This window comes from Arvicola amphibius, chromosome 1 (genome assembly GCF_903992535.2).
Source record: "Arvicola amphibius chromosome 1, mArvAmp1.2, whole genome shotgun sequence".
Lineage (NCBI taxonomy): Eukaryota > Metazoa > Chordata > Mammalia > Rodentia > Cricetidae > Arvicola > Arvicola amphibius.
This window is the reverse complement of record NC_052047.1, coordinates 94,356,288-94,375,930: the sequence shown is the minus strand read 5'-3', so window position 1 is coordinate 94,375,930 and position 19,643 is coordinate 94,356,288. Positions and strand designations below refer to the sequence as shown.

Below are 19,643 nucleotides of genomic sequence, written 5' to 3'. Positions count from 1 at the left end.
GCTGAAGTCCTGGTTCCATCTGGAGCACCTCAGACCAGCACGAGAACATGCCCGGAGGGTCAGAAGTTAAGTTTAGGCTAGCCTGGGGTATGGTATGGGAGCCTTTCTCTAAAGGGAAACCCAAGGACACTCCTGTCATATAGAAGGTATCCAAGACTAGGTCCGGAACACACCTAGAAGCTACTTCACAAATGAGGAAACAAATCGAGCAGTCTCTCACCATGACTACACACACACACACACACACACACACACACACACACACACACACACTGCAGGATGGTGCTTGTGAAGTTCCCAGTCACATAGAGGTGGCCTAGGGGAAGAGAGGACACACTTAGTTCCCAGGCACCTCCAACCCCCGCTGGGCTAGTCCCTGGGGGTCCCCTCGAGGGTCTAGCCCCCAGCCGGTTGAACCTGGACCAACTCTTGAGCTGAGATGGAAACTTCCCCACCAGCCAAGTTCATGTTTTGGCCAGAGGCCACCAGCCGCCCAAGCCTTAGCCTGGGTCTCCACCCAACAACAGAGCGCTTTCCCATGGGAATGGTGGCCTCCAGGAGGTCAGGCCTGCTCCGGAGCAGGGGGAGATGGGTGGGTGGACAGGGCGGGACGTTTTGCAAAGTCCCCAAGCCACAGCCTCTCGCTGTGTGACCGGGGCCTGCTGCATGATTTCTCTGAGCCCCAAGTTTCACAACCACCCAGTCGGTCACCAAGCAGGCCGTGTGGCAGGGCAGGGAGTATTGCCTGGCGATGTGGGACACCAAAGAGGAACAAAGTCCAGGCAAACACAGGATGGGGGCCACAATTCAGGCCCCATGTCTTCACTGAAATGGATCAAAGGGCCTGCATGCAGCTGTGCCTCTGCGCCTCAGTTTCACCAAGTTCACCTCACAGTTGTCCCCCTGGCACGGGAAATTCAGATGTTGACACCGGGCCCTGGTCCTACATGGCCTGCATCTGGACAAGAGGACTTAGCACTGTAAACACCCCCAGCCTAGCCCTGAGCTCAGCCTCCCGGACAGGAACACGGCTATGACCCTTCTCTGAAGGGGGTGGCACCAACAGTGCCGGTCTCCATGGAGCGTCTCCCTCACCCAACAAGATCCCAGTGGGGGATCGGCCTCCACTGGGGGTGGAGAATGCTGGAAAGAGAGGTGCGTGCGCGTGTGCATGCGTGTGCTCCGGTTCCCAGCTGAAGTGTGACTCAGAGCATGGCAAGGCATCTGTCTTGGGGGGCTGTCGGCGTTTCTGGTGTGACCGCTTCTAGCCCTGAGCGCGGCAGCCACTTTGTGTCTCTGATGAGATCCCCGTGGGTGTTTGGAACAAACCACGTGTCCCAGAAATGGGGTCATAGGTGGGTGCAGGTCCTGTGTCCCCACCTTCTGCTCTTGTCCCGCCTGCTGGCGTCAGCTCCACCCCTGCACCCCTATCTATCCCAGAGGAAGAGCCTGGTCTTTCAAGTTGCTGTTGCCAGGGCAACCATTTTATGAGGGTCCACATGGTGGGCACATGTGTGTGTCCTGATCCCCATGTGTCTGCCTGCCCCACCCCCAGTCACGGCTGGGTTGGGTGAGCAGAGGTGGCCACAGGGTGACTGGTGACAGCTTCATGGTGGCTGTCCTAGTGGGGGTGGGTTCTGGCCAGCTGTGTGTGCAAGGGGGACCTGGTCTGCCATACCAGCCCCCCATGTGTATCATGTGTGTGTCTGCTGGAGCTTTTCTTGCACGTGTTGCATGTTGTGCTAGTGTGTCAGTGTGGACCTTTGCACCAGTGATGAATGTGACAGAGGACACAGACAGGGAGCAGCTGTATTGTTCGTGTGAATTGGCCAGTGTGAGTCTATGTGTGTCGACCAGCACCTGGCTGTATCCGAATGGGGTGTCTGTAAATGAGCCGAGCCTCAGGGGAGATCCTCTGTGTGAGGGCCAAGAAGAGCGTCTGTGTGTGATTGTGCACGCACACACATGCGTACACATGGAGCAGGAGCGTGTGTAAAGTCAGTGTGCGTCCAGTATCTGCGGGACCTACAGCTGAGTGTCCTGCCACCAAACATGCATGTGCTTGTACAGCTAGCACGCTGCTCACCAGTGTCTAACATCCTTTCCCATCTTTCCAACCCATACCCTCACCCTATCTCCTCTGTGCCAGGTTTTCACCTATCTCCCCCACCCACACCCTCGCCCCATCTTCCCCACCCACACCCTCACCCCATCTCTCCTGGTGCCAGGTCCTCGCCCATGTCCCTTTGCCATGCCCTCGCCCCATCTCCCTGTGCCACACCCTCGCCCCATCTCCCCAGTGCCACGCCCTGACCCTATCTCCCCCATGACAGGCCTTCACTCCATCTCCCCCTTACCAGGCCCTTGCCCATCTCCCTGCTCCTGCGGCATGCCCTAACCCCTGGACAAATCACTTGGAAGCCCAAGACACAGGGAGGAGTCGCTGCCTCAGGTCTCAGAGCACACAGGGCACACAGACTTTCAGAAGTCTGCTGTTCTGACCCACGGAGTCAAACCCACATTACCCCCTGTACCCCACACGCACATGCACACACACTCCACCGGCATGGGGGATCCCCAGCACAAGCCCTGGGCAAGGGGTGGGATTGTTTTGGGGCTTGGTCATGAAAAGGCTTCTGGGATAAGTTGACTTTAAGTCAGCCCACCAACCCACACCAAGCGGTGGCAGCCAAGGGTGCTGTGAAGGAGCCCGCTCTGGATGTCGAGGGCGGGACCTCAGGGCAGTGGTTTCTCGGCAACTGGGTGTGGAGGGGGCGTGGTCACAGCATCCCTCACCCCGCCCCTGCCTGCCCTGCCCTGAGTGATCGGGCTCCACTAGGAAGCGCTCGCGAGTCGCAGGTGGTGGAGTAGGGTGTGGTGGACTTCAGTGATGGGTCCGGGATGGGGTGGTGCGGTGCTTTGGGGGAAACCGTCAGTGAAGCGCAGGGTGACGGGAAGCGACGATGGGCGTGGCTCACTGAGGACCACGGAATCTTAGGCAGTACTATATAATCCAGGGTGCCTGAGCAGAAACCTTGAACCCAGTTTCCCTGGGAAGGCTTCTTGGGGCAGACAGAGGAATGGGAAGGACTCGTGGGGGATAATGAGTGGGTGCAGAGAGGCCTTTGGCTGACCGGATGGGCGTCCTGGGACTCTAGGTTACAACGTAGATGGCCACAGAGCACTGGGGACAGCCATTTGGGGGGCATTCGATGCTCTAGAAGTTCACCCTCGTGGGAAGTCTTAGGAAGTCTAGGTGGGGGATTTGGGAACATGGCGAAGGGGTGCGCAAAGTTAGTGTGTACTAGATTCGGGGCGCAAAGTCTCGGATGAAGGAGAGTCCCGGGCAAGTCGATAGATCGATCGGTGTGGCCGTCTAGGGCCTCCTGCGTTCCTGCCACCTGCTCTCCCGGCGCGCCCCTCCGGCTGTGGGCGGGACGAGGGCGTCTCCCAAGCCCGGGAAACCTTACGCCACGCCCACATCCACGCCTCCGGGAAGGCCACGCCCCCTCTAGCCCAGCCGGCCTGAGCGGTGCGCGGCGGGAGCGGAGGGAGAGCGCGCGGTGGCTCCGTCCGTGCGCCCCGCGCTCCCCGCGTGGCCCCGCGTCCCGAGCGCGCTCCAGCCTCCCACGCGTGCGTCCCCGGGGTTCACTGAGCCCGGGGAAGCCAGAGAGAGAGAGGACAGGGGGGAACCCCATGGCCCGGCCCGCGTCCCGCACCCTGCGCGGTGGCCTCCTCCGGCACGGGGTCCCCGGGTCGCCTTGGGTCCCCGCGATCCGGATGGCGCACGCGGTGGCTGGGGCCGGGCCGGGCTCGGGTGGTCGGAGAAGTCACCACTGACCGGGTCATCTGGAGAGCCCGACAGGTAAGCTGAGTCCCGGGACGCAGTGCGGTGGGGGGGAGTCCCCAAGGTCCCCCTCCCGGGTTACCGCGGGGTTCCGTACCCGACGGGGCGCGTTCCCGGCTCCTGCGTCCGCGGTTCCTGTGCTAAGCTGCTGGACCCCCGGACCCCCGTGAGCGCTCCGTCAGTCAGGGAGGATGGAGAGGTGACATCGAGGTCGCAGTGAGTCCCAGGAGGGGGGCCCAGCCGTGGCGCAGCCCCCGCGGCGCACAGAAGTAAACACGTCAGGGGCGCGTTCGCTGCGTGCCCGGGGACACCGTGTCCTCCCCGGTAAGGGCCGGGCTGCTGGGCTCCTGAGTCGCTTTTCAGCCACAAGAGGGCGTGGGGCTCTTTGGAGGAGGGGGGTCCCTTAAGGGCAAAGCTCAGATTGGAAACCGTGTATGTGTTCCCCACTTTCCGAGTTCTTGCTCCAGATTACTCCGGATAATTCGGTTTATGGGTGAGAAGTCATCAGGTCTAGGGTTGCTGCAGAGTGGGCAGACTTCAGGTGGGACCAGAGGCAGAAATCGTGAAGCCCAGGCTGGATGCTGAGATGCGGATTTGGGGAGCTTGGTGTGTGGGGGGGGTTGCTACTTGCCTGACACAGTGGTTGGGTGGGAGCTGTGCTGGGTTTCTGTCCCGCCTCCTTCGCTGGGCCTCACATCCCTGATGTTCTGGGACACCCATTGTGTGTCAGCGCCCCGGGCTGAGGAAGCCCCATGGGGCGTGACGGGCAGGATGTCAGTGGCGGGCGGATTCCAGCCTGACCAGCTCGTCCCACTCCAGCCCCTTGTCCCGGGCAGGACACCCCTTCCCTCTCTTTCATCCAGGGGACTTCTGAGGGTCCCAGTCCCTAGCCGGCTCCAAACCCCTAGGCAACCACAAAGGGCTGACTGTGGCGGCGGAGTGGAAAACACTGCTCCCCCAGCCGGATACACACGCCCTAGCCGAGCACCCTCAGCCGGGCACCCCACAGCCAGGCACCCTCAGCCGGACACGTCCCTCAGCAGGGCACAGCCCACAGTCAGGCACCCCCTCAGCCTGGCACATCGCACAGCCAGGCACCCCTCAGTCGGGCACACCCCACAGGCATCACCCTTCAGCTGGGAACACCCCCAGTCGGGCACACCCCACAGTCAGGCACCCCCTCAGCCTGGCACATCGCACAGCCAGGCACCCCTCAGTCGGGCACACCCCACAGGCATTCCCCTTCGCGCCCCAAGCCCTACGGTATCCCTTCAAGCCAGGCATCCTGTTCGAAATGCCACCACCATGTTCTCAGAATTAAATAAAAACCCAACAAAGCTAGGCACCAAAACAAAACCCAGAGATGCTCCGACAGATGTGAGCCCCGTGGGCTGTCCTTAGAAGCAGCAACACTGCCTTCCACGAACACGGGCACCTGTGACAGGGACTCTGGCCAGGTGGGAGGCTCAGGGAAGACTTCCTGAAGGAGGGCACTACAGCTGGGGAAAGCTTGGCTCGCGTGGGGACAATCAGGACGAGCCGGGGAAGAATGAGGAGCAGGTGTGGCGCCTTGAGTCTGCCCTCACCGCTACTCAGGAGCTGGAGGCAGGGGATCAGGGGCTAAAGGTCAGCCTTAGCCACACAAGGTCCAGCCTGGGCTACATTGACTCAAATGAGAAGAAACAGAAAATGTTAGAAATAAGTCAATGAAGGCAGAGTGCTCCCTGGGGACCCCGCGCCAGGGGTCGACGCCCCTGCACCCGCCTTTGCGCAAACACGTGTATTTAAAGTAATGAGGATAATTCAAGAGGAAAAAGCTCCGAGCGCTGGCTCCCGTCTTGGGAAACTGAGGTTCAGAGAACCGATACCTTCATCTAGGACGTGAGGCCAAACTTTGGATTTGGGAAGAAGGGAGAGGGCAGGTAGCCGCGGAGCCTGCCTCAGTTTCCTTTCCAAGCCAGATGGTCAGACTGGGACGGGGGAGGGGGGGTTCCTGCCGTTTTTGCGCCCCGCGCTAGCGGCTCAGCCCGCATTAGCCTGATCCGGTTATCCGCAGGGCGTGCGCACAGCCAGCCCTGGGGGACGGGGGGTGGGGGGCGCTGTGTGTCCTGCGGTGACAGTCCACCTCTCTGGTCCTGCCTGCGTGGTGTCGGGGGTGGGGTGGCGCACTACCCAGCAGAGGTCTCAGAGTCACCGAGGGTCCCCTACCACATCTGCTGTGTGACGCTGAGCGGTCAGTGTCCTGCGCTGACACTTGACACCAGCTTGACCACCCGAACCCATAGACTCCACAGTTGCCCCTCTGACCTACGCACTCACGCTTCTGCGGCGCGTGCTCCCGCAGACCACAATAAGATGAAATCTCTTGAAAATGGGGGAGGGAGGACTTTTGAAATTGGGGCTATAAGGTACGAGCAGGAGTTTGAACAAATCAGGCCTCAGTCCCTGGGGCTGCAGCGGCCCTGAGTCCTTGCCTACGCCCCCAACCCACCAAACCCCAAAGGGCACCCCAGGCCGCGGCCCCCACAGCTCATCGGAACCAGCTGCGCTCTGCAGATGTTGTTGCTTTGCCCCCAGATGTGCGTCCCGCCAGCGGGTGGGGCCCTCAGAGGGAGGTGAGGACCCAAGCTCCGGGAGGCTTCAGTTTCCCCACAGACCAGAGGAAAAACTGTCAGTGCTGACGGGGAAACTGAGGCACGGACTGTGCCTAAAGTATATGCACAGAACCCCCCTCCTCCAGGGCCCCAATGATTTTCTAAAATTGTATGACCTCCCCAAACCGGAACCCAGCACTCAGGAGGTGGTGGCAGGAGGCCAGCCTGGGCTACCTGAGACCGTATGGATCATAGGGGAGTGAGAAGGCTGAGCGCCATGGGGCCCCGGGTCGTGTGCACCCCCCGTACATGAGTAGGTCTGCTGGACACCACTGCAGATGGGGAAACAGACCTGAGGACGGGAACAAGAGGACGCGGTGACCACTAGGCCCCGTCCAGGAGCCTCGGAGTATCCACCTCATCCCTCCAGTACCCCCTTCCGTGACAGACAAACCAGTCTGGTGACCTGGGACATAGAGGCCATTGTTGGCGGGTTCGGAGCTCGGCTGGGGGTCCACGGTCATCTCTGCAATCATGCTTCCTCATAGAGTCCACGGGGGGGGGGGGAGGAAACAGGCGCAGCCCACGGTGTGGGAGAGGGGGGAACGGAGGCGCAGCCCACGGTGGGAGGGAGATAGGGGTGAACGGAGAAACAGCCCTTGGGGCTTGGGAAACGGATGCATAGTCCGGAGTTAGCGGGAAGGAGGTGGGGGTAATGGAGGTACAGCGGGAGTGGGGGTGAAGCAGGTATCCCAGGACAGAGACTCCACCGCTGTAGACCGTGGACAGAGGTTAATTCCCGCCTGTGGGCGCCGGAGGACCCGGGTTTGGTTCCCAGTACCTGCACTCAGCGCTCGGGCCCTGGCATTCGGCCCCGGAGACCCCGGGCTAGCCTCGGCTACTGGGCGATAGCCGGGTCCTGGTCCTAGCAGTGGCGTAGTCCGGACTTACTATAGTAGCATGCCCACCCTCCTCCTGCTCCCGGGCCTTTGCACTGCGGTACAGGGATGTGCGCATGTACAGGCACCCGTGAGGCTGTCCATCCCGCGCACACTCCTCCCGTCCAATAAATGTCAGCCGCGGATGAACGCACGCGTCGTTTACTGAGAGGATGGAGAGTGTACTGTCGGTGCTCAATAACGGGGGGAGGGGGCCGCGGGGTCAGCGGGCCTCCGCCTGTTCTGTGCCTCAGTTTCCCCAGCTTGACACAGACGCCTCCGGCGTGTGCAGGGTCAGGCCTGGTACACACTTTGGGCTCCGTGTAGTGGCCTGTGCTGGGGTGGGGCCGTGCAAACCAAACGCAAGGGACTTCAGGCCGAAGCAGGGGATTCTGGGTAAACTAGGGGGTGGCCCAATCCGGGTGGCGGATTATTACACACCTGCTGTGTGTGGTAAGCAGGAAGTATGGGTGCCCTGTTGGAAGAGACATCCCCGAGGGGCTGGGATGGGCAGCCTTCTCAAATGAGATGCGGCTTGGTGGGGTAAACTGAGGCACGCAGTAAGTGACCAAGGGCAGACGAGATGCAGGACAGCCCCTCTCGCTAGCCACCTGCTGGGGGCACCTCCTGCTGTCTTCCTCTCCCTGCCTGGCCCGGTATCCGTTGTTAGGATACACCAGGCGCCATCAGCCTCAGGGCCTTTGCACCTGCTGCTGCCCCGGAGATGGCCGCACACCCTCGTCCCCACCTGCCGGCGCCCACCACCCCGTGTCCCCGCAGGTCCTTCCAGGATGAGGCGCTGGAAGGCGGCGGCCCTGGTGTCGCTCGTCTGCAGCTCCCTGCTGTCGGTCTGGATGTGCCAAGAGGGTCTGCTGCTGGGCCACCGCCTGGGACCTGCGCTTGCGCCGCTGCGACGCCCGCCACGCACCCCGGACTCGCGCCTCGCCCGCTTGGCGCAGTGTAAGCCCCGCCCCAGAGGGGCCAGGGAGCGGGAACCGGAAGGGGCGGGCCACTTATCTTGGGGTGCGGTCTCATGTAGCCCAGGCTGGCCTCAGACCCTTAGAGTAGATGAGGACGCCCCTGACGTGATTCCCCTTGCCTCTGCCTCCTGAACCCCCTCCTCTCCGCGCGCCCCTCAACTGCAGTTGGAGTGGGGACCAATGGCAGCCAAGGCCAGGCTGGGACCACTCGGGTGCCTCGTGCAGCGAGGGGCGAAGCCCTCACCGGCCAATCTTCTGTCTCCTGGCCACAGCCGGCGCTCTAGCTATCACCGGCGTCCCTAGCAGGCATGCGCATGCGCGGGGCGGAGGGAAAGGGGCGGAGCCAACTCTCACAGTCCAATCCTCTGTCTTCCTTTTCCCGCCACAGACCGAGCTCTGCTGCAGGGCGCCCCGGACGCGGTGGAGCTTCGAGAACTTTCCCCCTGGGCCGCGCGCGCCCCGGGTCCGCGCCGTCGAGCGGGTCCCCGGCGACGGCGTGCGCGTGCGCGGTCTGGCGCTCGCCCCTGCGGGCTGCGCGAGCTCGAGGTGCGCGTGAGCGAGTTGGGCCTGGGCTACACGTCGGACGAGACCGTGCTGTTCCGCTACTGCGCAGGCGCGTGCGAGGCGGCCCTGCGCATCTACGACCTGGGCCTGCGGCGCCTGCGCCAGCGGAGGCGCGTGCGCAAGGAGCGGGTGCGCGCGCACCCGTGCTGCCGCCCGACGGCCTACGAGGACGAGGTCTCCTTCCTGGACGTGCACAGCCGCTACCACACGCTGCAAGAGCTGTCGGCGCGGGAGTGCGCGTGTGTGTGACGCTACCTCACGCCACAGCCCTGGGCGCCTGCCCGGGGGCCACGCCGACCCTCGCGAGAACTGAATTCACATAAAGTGTGGGAACTGCCCTGGTCGCTGCTCATTCACTCTGCGCGAAGTGGGGTGCTGGCTGCGGGAGGTCGCGGTTCCTGATGGCCTGGGAGAGACGGGAAAATAGATGCCATGAAAGAAAGCCCAGTCGTGGGAGATGGCGTTGCTGGAGAAGCCATCTGCCGATGGACAGACAAGAGAGGCCCAGGGCAGAGTTCAGTACCCACGCCTGGCTATACCACACACACACACACACACACAAAGGCACGGGTGGGGGCTCAGCGGTCAGAGCAACAGGTTCGTTTCCCAGCACCCAGGTGTGGCTTGGCCTGTGACTCCAGCTCAGATGCTCCTTCCCCACACCGTGGAGCGGCTTGCTTGTGCACAAACACACAGACAAAACACCACACACACAGTGTCGAGAGAGGAAAAGGGTGGGTAGGGAGTGAGACTAGGAAGATGGCCCATGTGGTAGGTGAAGCTAGTTTTTCCACTCTGGAGATGCTGAGGCAGGAGGATGGTGAGTTGGAGGCCAACCTGGGTCACAGAGTGACTGGATCCCTGGGGGACACTCTGTTGTCTAAAGAGAGCCAAAGCCATATCTCCTTCCACAAGCTTAAAAATAACTCGTTGCCCACCTCCCTGCGGGGACAGGTCTGGGGCTGATGCCAGCCCCATCCAGCCCAAGCTGGCGCCTGCCTGGCACGGCTGGGTCCCTAAGGACCCTTGGAACCTTGACTGTATGTGGGAAGCCAGGAGCACCAGGGATTGGGATGCTGGTGTCTGTGCCGTGGTATCACTTTGACCCCTGGCGGGCCTGGAGGTGGTAGTTTTGGGTTCCCAGAGATGGGGGGGTGTGGGTCTCAAGGTGGGAGATAACAAAGACTTTCCTTGGGGTGACTCAACGCACAGTCCACCTGCCTCAGGAAAGGACAAGGTACGGACACCATCAATGTTCTCTTTGGTGAACCATGAGTTTTACTGGAGTCATTGGCAGGCATATGGGTGAGGGGACATGGTTGTCACCAAGGCCACCCCAGTGTGGGTGACAGCTCACAGAGCTGGGCACCTGGAGCACACTGCACAGCCTGCAGGCCACAACAGGCTGGAGAGCATCCTTTGCAGACGCCTCGGCTGCTCTGAGCCTCCAGGCAGCTAGGCTTCCCGAGGGCACAGACCTTCAGCTTTTATTGCTCACTCTGGGGGTGGGACACACATGCACACAAAACTGGTTAGTTTCAGGGATTTTCTGAAGCTGTTTTGTTCACCTTCCCATTTAAAGAGCCCCCCTGCAGGATGGAATGCTTCAGCATTGGAGGAAACAGTTATACAACGTGCTACCCCCTTTCTCCACTCATACATCCTTTGTACCCCATCCTGAGCCATGGAAGGGGTGACTGTAGAGGTCCATCTATGGCCATGAAACAGCCCATGGCACAGTAGCGGTCACATGTTGAGGAATGTCACCAGTGGTTATGATTTGAGGCTGACCGTGGTGATCTATGGTCAGGGTGTCGAGATACTGTTTACTCTGACAGAGAGAGAGGCCTAGTGAATCTGGTCCATTTCAGGGACTTCCTAAATTTTTTTGTTTACTTTCCTGCTTAAGGAGCTTCCTGTAGGATAGAACGCTTCAGTATCAGAGGAAACTAATACTGGGGATGTTTTGACAGGCACATCACATCTACGTAGAAAAACCATAGATGCTCTCCTGTTGGGCCCTAGGACCTCCCCAGCCGCAGGTGGTGTCCTGGCGTACAGGACCAGATGGGAGCTCGTTTTGTGGAGCAGCCCTTAGCCCAATCTAAAGGCTGTTAATCTTGCCCATGACAGCTGAGCCACTATTGCATCTCAGGCACACCCTGCCTGGAGTATGGTGTCTCAGCATGGACAGTTCATAGCTGACAGTTCTCCACCAGGAACCCAAGTGGCCCCCTCCAGCTGTGGAAGCCAGCCGGCAGGGTGGAGATTTCCTGGTCAGTCCCGACTGGTAGGCACAGTGTGTGCATGCGGTGTCTTCTGCAATAGGGTCTCACCATCTAGTCCTGGCATAGAAGCAAGAGCAGCAGCCACAGCCTTGATGTTTGTGGGACCTCGGGGTCTTCCCAGGCCAACAGCTCAGAGGGAGGGAGCCCCCAGCACTGGGGTCTGCAGGCAGATCCTTTTGTTCCACCCGTCAGCTCCCAAATAACCACAGAGGGACTTCTTATTAATTATAAAAGCTTGTCTAATAACTCAGGCTTCTTACTAACTAGCTCTTACAACTGAACCCATTTTTACCAATCTGCTCTGTCTCCTGGCTTTATTACCTTTACTGTCTATACTGCCCTTGCTGCTTACTCTCCTTCTGGCTGTTGACTGCCTGCATCTCTGCCCTTCCTCTTCCCAGTGTCTCCTGCCCAGAAAAGCCTGTCTAGCTATTGGCTGTTTGGCTTCTTATTAAACCAATATGAGTGGCAAATCTTCATAGTGTACAAAAAGATTATTCCCAACAGGGGTCTCCATTCAGTAACCTTACTTCGGGGAGCATCTCATTCCACCCACCTAGGGTGCCTTCTGGATTTAAACTCTTAGCTATTTTTCCTTCCAGCTAACCGAGCCCTGGCAGGACTGTGAGACAGGTGGAGGCACCATTGCACCTGGGTGTCTCTGCGATGGTTTTCCAAATCCACAAGGCATTCGGGTTGCTGTTATGGCTCCTATGATAGCCGTGTTCAGAGGATGGGCAGGGCACAACAAAATCCCACAATAAACAGTGGAGTCACAAGTAGGAACTCAGTGAGGTGCCATCTGTTATCAGCAGTGTCAGGTGACCCCGGAAGCTCACATCTAAGGATTCTAAAGTGGAAGAGGAGCTAATATGGCATGGACCTCGGCTGTTCTCTGAGCCTTTGTGTCCTGGAGCCTCCCTGCATTTCTCTGTCTGATGAGCTGAGAGGGCCTGACTGAATCCACTCACATCTGCCCAGGGCCAAGGGGACTGAGGCTCTGCTGTCCCCCAAGGCACATTCTGTCCCAACCCCAGGTTGGCACAGTAGACATAGCTTAATCATCTTAACCCATGTGGTCCTATCAGAATGTCTTCCGCAAGCCTTCCAGAGGCTCCTCAGCACACAGTGTGGCTCTGTCTCTCAGGTCTTCCGTAGGAACTCCAGCAGACACAGGACAAACCTTCCTCGGCATTGCCATTTTCTCATCTCTGCTAGATTGCTCTCTCGATATGCGGATGCTCTTTACCTGCTGGTCTGAGTCACTGCGAGCTGTCAAAGCCTTCCCTGCTTTATAAAGATATTGCTCCCTCCATCTGGCTCAGCAAAGCCACTAAAGCTGCAGACGGGCTCCGAGGTCCCCAAGGGACCAGTCCTTTCTTTAACTCCACTGTGAACACAGTTCAAACACAGCTCCTCTTGTCCCTGGTTCCCTCAATAGCGTCTGCCCCTGCTCTATGCTCCCCTAACATTTGTGGGGACTCCAGTTAGAGATTATCAGGTGTTTCTAAGGATCTGAAAAGCCAGTCCATCCGGGACTAATTCCCTCACATTGGCTCAAGTTAAGGCAGCCTTTGCCTTAAGGGGTGAGGGGAAGTCATATGACTCTGTTTCCCTGTCCCCACCACAGTCAGAGCGGTCCATCCTCTCCTGCGACCTGTGGTCAGGCTGCCACAGACTTCCAGTGCAGATGCTGAACTTTCCCTGGTCACCATAGCTTCTGGACTGTGGTTGGCGCCCCATCTGCACACGGAGTCACAGGCTTCCCCTGTTTTTCTGTTAAAGGGTATCGCCTGGTGCTTTTCCCATGTTCTCCTCCTTCTGCATCTCCACACAGCTTCCAGGGATCCCAGGAAGGACTTTTGAGCACGGGTCTGACTTGTGCTCTTTCCCTTCTGTCTGCTGTGAGCCATTGTCGCCTCCCTCTCCTCCTCTCCTTCATCTAATGCGCTTGCCAGGTCTGGGGCTAACGGAGAATGCTGCTGCATCTCCCTTGTTTCAACTAGTCCTTTACACAAATGGCTTCCCACTTGGCACCATTTTGGCCCCAGGTCCATTTCTGGCACTCACAATAGCAGCCTGGCGCCCCTGCTGCCACTGCCGAGCATGACCCTCCTGTGCTAATCTTAGGACTACAAAATGGCCTCTAAACCTTGAAGTGTCTTCAGGGCATCTCCGTATTCCTGTGGAGGACCCCAGTCATCAAGTAGGCATGCCACCTCGTGCCACACGGAGGAAGACTGTCATGCTGGGATTCCTCCTGCAGACACTCCTGATCATGGTGGCTCAGCCTCAGGTCCACGTCTCACTACCCACAGGAAAAACCATGCAGCCGCTACCACAGCACACCAACATAGAGAACCCAGGGAAGGACGGCTCGACCGGAGTCTCCTCCGCCATGTCTGCCTCTCAGGCTGACTGACCTCAGCAGAATGCCTTGCCACCCACACCCTGGCCCATGCACTGACTCCTCCTCAAGTCATCTTTGGTTCTGGTATGGCAGAACCTCTTCAGGTGCCAATGTTGTGTGACAAGAAAGACTTCTTGGGGAGCTGCAGCACACAGGGCCACTCACCAGGTAGGGAGCCCACAGCAGACTGAGTACAGACGCCACCCAAGTCCCACTTAGTGGACTGTGAGCTTTACTGGGGTCACTGACAGGCCTGTAGGTGACAGCTCACAGAGCTGGGCACCTGGAGCACACTGCACAGCCTGCAGGCCACAACAGGCTGAAGAGCATCCTTTGCAGACGCCTCGGCTGCTCTGAGCCTTCTCCAGGCAGCTCAGCTTCCTGAGGAGATGACTGGCAGCTTTTATTGCTCACACTGGTGAGGAGGGGCCTGGTGAAACTGGTAGGATTCAGGAACTTCCTGAAGCTGTTTTGTTTATCTTCCAGTTCAGGGAGCCTCCCTGCAGGATGGATTGTTTCATCTGGGAGGGAATTACTGCCCAGAAAAGAGCAAAGTCACTTTACTCTCAGGTTACCATGACCCTGGCATCTTCAGACTCTCAGGTTGGGGTTTAGGGAATGTCTGTTCCTGTCCAGCTTCTAGTGGTCAGTGGACTGAAAACAGATGCACCCCTGACCCATGCCCCAGAGTGGGGACTCCCAGGGGCACCCCTCTACACCCAGATATTTTCAGCAAGACCTCCCGGGTGCCCTGCAGGACATGGTGCTGGCCCCAGCCCGTGGGTGTTCTCTGTTGGAGAAAAAGTTCCAGATCAAGACCCCAGAACCAAGGTTAGACTCAGACACCTGCCCCGGAGCTCTGTCCAGCACCCCAGCTTTTGGAGACACCAGGAGTGAGGAGATGGATTTCCCATCCCGTTTCATCTGAATCGGCCAATGGTGGCTGAAAGGCCAGAACCACCATGTGCCGTGGAACCCAGTAACTGGTAGTGATTGTTCCTGGCCTCAGTTTCCCCAGTGTGGTCAGATTGCGGAGCCTCAGAGTTGGTCTGGGAGTCCAAAGCTGTGCTCCCCGAGGCTCCCTTGCCCAGGTGGGTGTGTGTCCCTGTGCTCAGGGAAGCAGCTCCCACTCAGGCCCGCGGGGACCTTGGCGTCCTGTCTCCCACCCACTTCTAACATGCCAGCCGCAGAGCAGGGTGGAACCTACCGGAGACGGAAAAGTAAACAGAGTGTCTCCACAGCCTCAGCTCTGCACCCAGGCTGAGGAGCCATCCAGGGCCACCCACAGGGCTGAGCCTCCTGATCACACTAGTTCCCACTTTGTGTCATTGGCAGCAGTCTCCGGGTACCCAGGGTAGCCTCCAGCTCTCTTTGAAGTCCTTGTCATCCTGCCTCTGCCTCCCAGGTCTCAATTGCTCCCAGCTGACTGGGTACCCCATTCTTTGAAGTCCTGTGCACTTCCTCCCTGAAGGTGGACACACAGGACTGACCTTCGGCCTTATCTGCTTTCCTGCCCGAACATCTTGGCCACATCATCCACCTAGTATGCAAGGCAGCCTGTCCCCTCACCCATGCCATCTCGGCCTGACCTACGGATCTTTCTAGAATTCACCAAGGGGACATCAGCCTTGAGAGATGGCAAAGCTGGCAGCTGACTGACCAGTCTTGTGCATGGGCACAGGCATGGAGAGCAGAGGCTGGAGGTCATGAGTCTCTCCCCGGTGTGTGTGGAGGTCATGAGGCTCTTCCCCGTGTGTGTGGAGGTCATGAGGCTCTTCCCCTGTGTGTGTGGAGGCCATGAGGATCTCCCCCGTGTGTTTTGAGGCAGGGTGTCTCACTAACAGTGCAGCTGCTGGTTCAGCAGGACTCACTGACCAGCAAGCACCAGGGACCGTCTTGTCTCCAGCTCCCAGCACAGGGGTTCATGGCATTTTACATGGGTGCTGGGGATCTGAACTCAGACCCCTCTGTGTGTAATAGTGTTTACAATGTCCTGCGATGGCCCCAGTCCCCTCTCGTCTAGAGTGAAAAGCCACAGTTATCTCCAGGCACTGTCTGGTCATCCCCAGGGAAAGGACACCGTCACCCAGGATGAGAGTCACAGAAGGGCTCAGGTCAGTTCTTACAACGGTCCCATCTGGACACCTGTGATAGTGCCACACCGCCTATGCCACAGGGATAGCTGTGTCGTATGCACCACAAGCAACTGAGGCAGACCCCCACCCACCAGTGCGAGGCTGGGAGGGACGCAGGGGAGTGTGCGTGTGCGGGGAGCAGGTGAAGCAGGTATTCTTAGTCAGGCTGTCTGCAGCTGCGGTAAACCCTGGGGTGGGCCAGCACGTCTCAGTGACACTCCATCATCCAGGGACTCGGGCTGATGCAGAGGCCGTGGAGGGTGCTGCTCACTGGCTTGTTCCCCATGGCTTGCTCAGCCTGCTTTCTTAGAGAACCCAGCACCACCAGCCTGGGGATGGCACCTCCCACAGTGGGTTGAGTCCTCCCTGTCAGTCACTAATTGAGAAAATTCACCAAAGGTGACATTCTCTCAATTGCGGCTACCTCTACCCACGTGACTCTAGCTTCTATCAAGTTGAAATAAACTAGCCAGCACAAGGTACCTGTCACCCAGGGGCCTCAGTCGATCACTTTTGGGTGGGACACCACCTGCAGGACTCTGGCCAGCCACCTCACTGGGGACTGTCTGGTACCTCTGGTCCCATTGCAGCTGCCTGCACGCCTTGCAGAAGGCCAGGGCCATGCTCCCCAAGCGAGGCCTGAGCATCTTCCTCCAGCGAAAGTAACACTGGTAGCTCAGGCTACCAAGTGTGAACAGGCCTATGGCCAGGCACAGACTTGAAGTGTCCCATCTTGGGCCGGCCCTGGGGTTGGGGCTCAGTGGGCAGAGAGTTCACACAGCTTTCATGGAACCCTGAGTCCATTCCCAGCTCCTCAGACCCAGCATTCCAGAGAATGAAACATCTCTGGCCATGGGGATTGCTCACATATCCAGGGACTGAAACCCAAACCAGAGTGACCTGAGACTTCCTGAATGCGGATGCCTTCCAGGGGGGACATCAGGACATCGTCCACAGAGAGGGAGCTGCGAAGGCAAGCCTGCGTTCCCCGGGGACCTCAAGAGGTGCAAGACTGAACACTATTTTCTAGAAAAGCCAACCTGTATCACTTCCTCCTAGTCATATAATATATGGATTGCCTGGTGGGCTGGAGATGCGGCTCAGTGGTCAAGAGCACAACGGCTCTTCCAGAGGATCCGGGTTCCATTTCCGGCACCCACACAGCAGCTCACAGGGTTTTGTAACTCCAGCTCCAGGAGAACCAACAGAGACATAAATGCAGACAAAAAACACCAATGCGGGTAGAACAAACGAATCTTTAAACAAAAAAGAAGTACAATAGCCAAACCCCGAACCCAGAATTGCAGCAGGGGACCTGTGGAGCAGTTGTTGAGCGTGGGCAAGCATCCTGAGTCTAAACCTCAGCACCCCACACACCACAGGACGATGAAGAAAAACCCACCACCCCCAAGGTGGCACACCGCATCCAGCATTTGGAATGGCAGTACATGGACCCGATCCAAGGGCATCCTTAGCTACAGAGTGGGTTGGAGGCCAGACCTAGACTCAAAGACAACTGGGAAACCAATATAAAAAAAGGGAAAAAGGAAGAAAAGAGGGCTTGTTGTCACACCCTTATTAGCAAGAAGTTGCCGGTGGAGGGTGGATGATATTGGAGCCGGGTTTCTGTCTCAAGGATTTGACTTGTCTGTCCTTGGATCCTGTGTGCCTCTGCCTGTGTGGGACAGGAGCTGGCTTAGCCTCACACTCTCTACAAAGACTGACTGACTGGTTGACCCGTCATGCCGCATAGCCCAGGGCATTTTCTGTCTTTTCTTTCTTTCTATTTTTTATTTTTATTTATCTATTTATTTGGTTTTTCGAGACAGGGTTTCTCAGTAGCTATATAATCAGTCCTGGAACTCACTCTGTAACTCTGTAGACCAGGCTGGCCTCAAACTCACAGAGATCCACATGCCTCTGCCTCCCGAGTATTGGGATTTTAGGCACACTACCATGCCACACTGCCTGGTATCCCAGGACGGCCTTGAACTCCTATGCTTCCTGCCTTGGGCTCCCAAGTACAGGACACACCATGTGCACACCCCACACACAATCAGAGCCTCGCGTTGAAAAAAAATTTTTTAAATTAAAAACTGAAACTTTACAAACTCAAAATGCTTCCCCACCCATAAAACCAATTTTGCTGTTTTTGTATGAGCCGGTTTATTCTAACAAAGGAAACTATCATCTAGAGATGTTTTCTAGAGCATAAAAATGCAAAGCTTGAGCCCAGGGAGAGAGTGATCCTTTGGATCCACGCGGAAGAAGAGAACCAACTCCTGAGGCTGACCTCTGCCCTCCATGTGCGTGCATGCGTACACAATACATACTTGTATACAGATGCACAAACACACACAATTACACGCTTACACATATGTATACAATCACACACTCATACACCATTACACACATATGCACACACGCAAACACATATAAATGCACACACACGGCCAGGTGGTGGTGGCACATGCCTTTAATCCCAACACTTGGGAGGCAGAGGCAATTGTGAGTTCAAGGCCAGCCTGGTCTACAACAGCTAGGACTATTACACAGGGAAACCCTGTCTCAAAAAAACAAAGCAAAACAAACAAACAAACAAAAAATAGACACATGCACACAATAAATAAACATGATTAAAAAAAACCCAAAGGCATGTGCACTATGGGTTAATAACTTTCTCCATGGCTCACACGTGGGAATATCGTTGTGGGCCTGGTGAACTGTGGTGCATTTGGGGAGAGGAGAAAGTTCTTATGACAGCCTGCCAGGAACAGTTGCTGGGAACAACCTCATTGCCATATCGTTCCTAAAGCTGTCCTTTCCTTCTGTCAGGAATGGAACCCAGGGTTTGGGGCAAGTAATGGGGGGCTGAGCCCCTCCTCCAGCCCCTCACTAGGGGATTCTAGGCGGGGCTCCACCCCTTGACCACACCCCCAGCCCCTCACTAGGGGATTCTAGGTGGAGGCTACACCCCTTGACCACACCCCCAGCCCCTCACTGGAGGATTCTAGGCGGGGCTCCCCCTGACCACATCCTCAGCCCCCCCTGGGGAATTCTAGGCGGGGCTTCACCCTGACCACGCCCCCACCCCCTCACTTGGGGATTCTAGGCGGGGCTCCACCCTGACCACGCCCTCAGCCCCCTCACTGGGGGATTCTAGACGGGGCTCCCCCAGCCCCTCACTTGGGGATTCTAGGCGGGGCTCCTCCTGACCACACCCTCAGCCCCCCCACTGGGGAATTCTAGGCGGGGCTTCACCCTGACCACGCCCCCACCCCCTCACTGGGGAATCTAGGGAGGGGCTCCACCCTGACCACGCCCCCAGCCACTCACTTGGGGATTCTAGGCAGGGATCCCCCTGACCACACCCTCAGCCCCTCACTGGGGAATCTAGGGAGGGGATCCACCCTGACCATGCCCCCAGCCCCTCACTGGGGGTTCTAGGTGGGGTTCCACTCTGACCACACCCCCAGCCCCTTCACTGGGGGATTTTAGGTGGAGCTCTACTCTGACCACACCCCAGCCCCCCCCATGAATTCTAGGTGGGATTCTACCCCTGACCATGCCCCTAGGCCCACACACGGTTCTGTGTTAGGATACTCTTAAGTTACTCTCACATGGTGAACCCTCATTCTTATGAATATGGAATCTTTCTCTTAAAAAATTTTTGCGTGCATGTGCCTTCACTGGTGTGTGCATGTGATCATGGGTACCCACGGATCACAAAGCTGTTGAGTTTCTGGAGTTATGGGCAGCTGTCCGTGCTGGGACCAAACAAGTCCTCTGCAGAGCATTATGAGTACCCAGCCCCTGATGTATGAACTTTGCCAGGTCGGCTCTGTAGGGCAGGCTTGAACTACAGATCCTCCTCAAGTGGTGTGTGT

General features: G+C 57.9%; 1 protein-coding gene across 1 annotated transcript; it reads left to right on the top strand.

Annotated features, from left to right (window-relative positions):
• The first annotated feature begins 7,090 nt into the window (after window positions 1–7,090).
• Window positions 7,091–9,261, top strand: Nrtn (neurturin). The gene is made up of 2 exons (XM_038345774.1): window positions 7,091–8,339; window positions 8,748–9,261. Exons 1-2 carry the CDS (start codon window positions 8,171–8,173, stop codon window positions 9,170–9,172), a joined length of 594 nt encoding a protein of 197 aa, XP_038201702.1. The 5' UTR covers window positions 7,091–8,170; the 3' UTR covers window positions 9,173–9,261.
• Window positions 9,262–19,643: the final 10,382 nt, after the last annotated feature.

Excerpts from the sequence above, each read along its gene's own strand:
- Nrtn (XM_038345774.1), top strand. The coding sequence starts at position 8,171 with ATGAGGCGCTGGAAGGCGGCGGCCCTGGTGTCGCTCGTCTGCAGCTCC. Across the intron at positions 8,340-8,747 it reads CCTCGCCCGCTTGGCGCAGT|ACCGAGCTCTGCTGCAGGGC; the intron begins GTAAGCCCCGCC and ends TTCCCGCCACAG.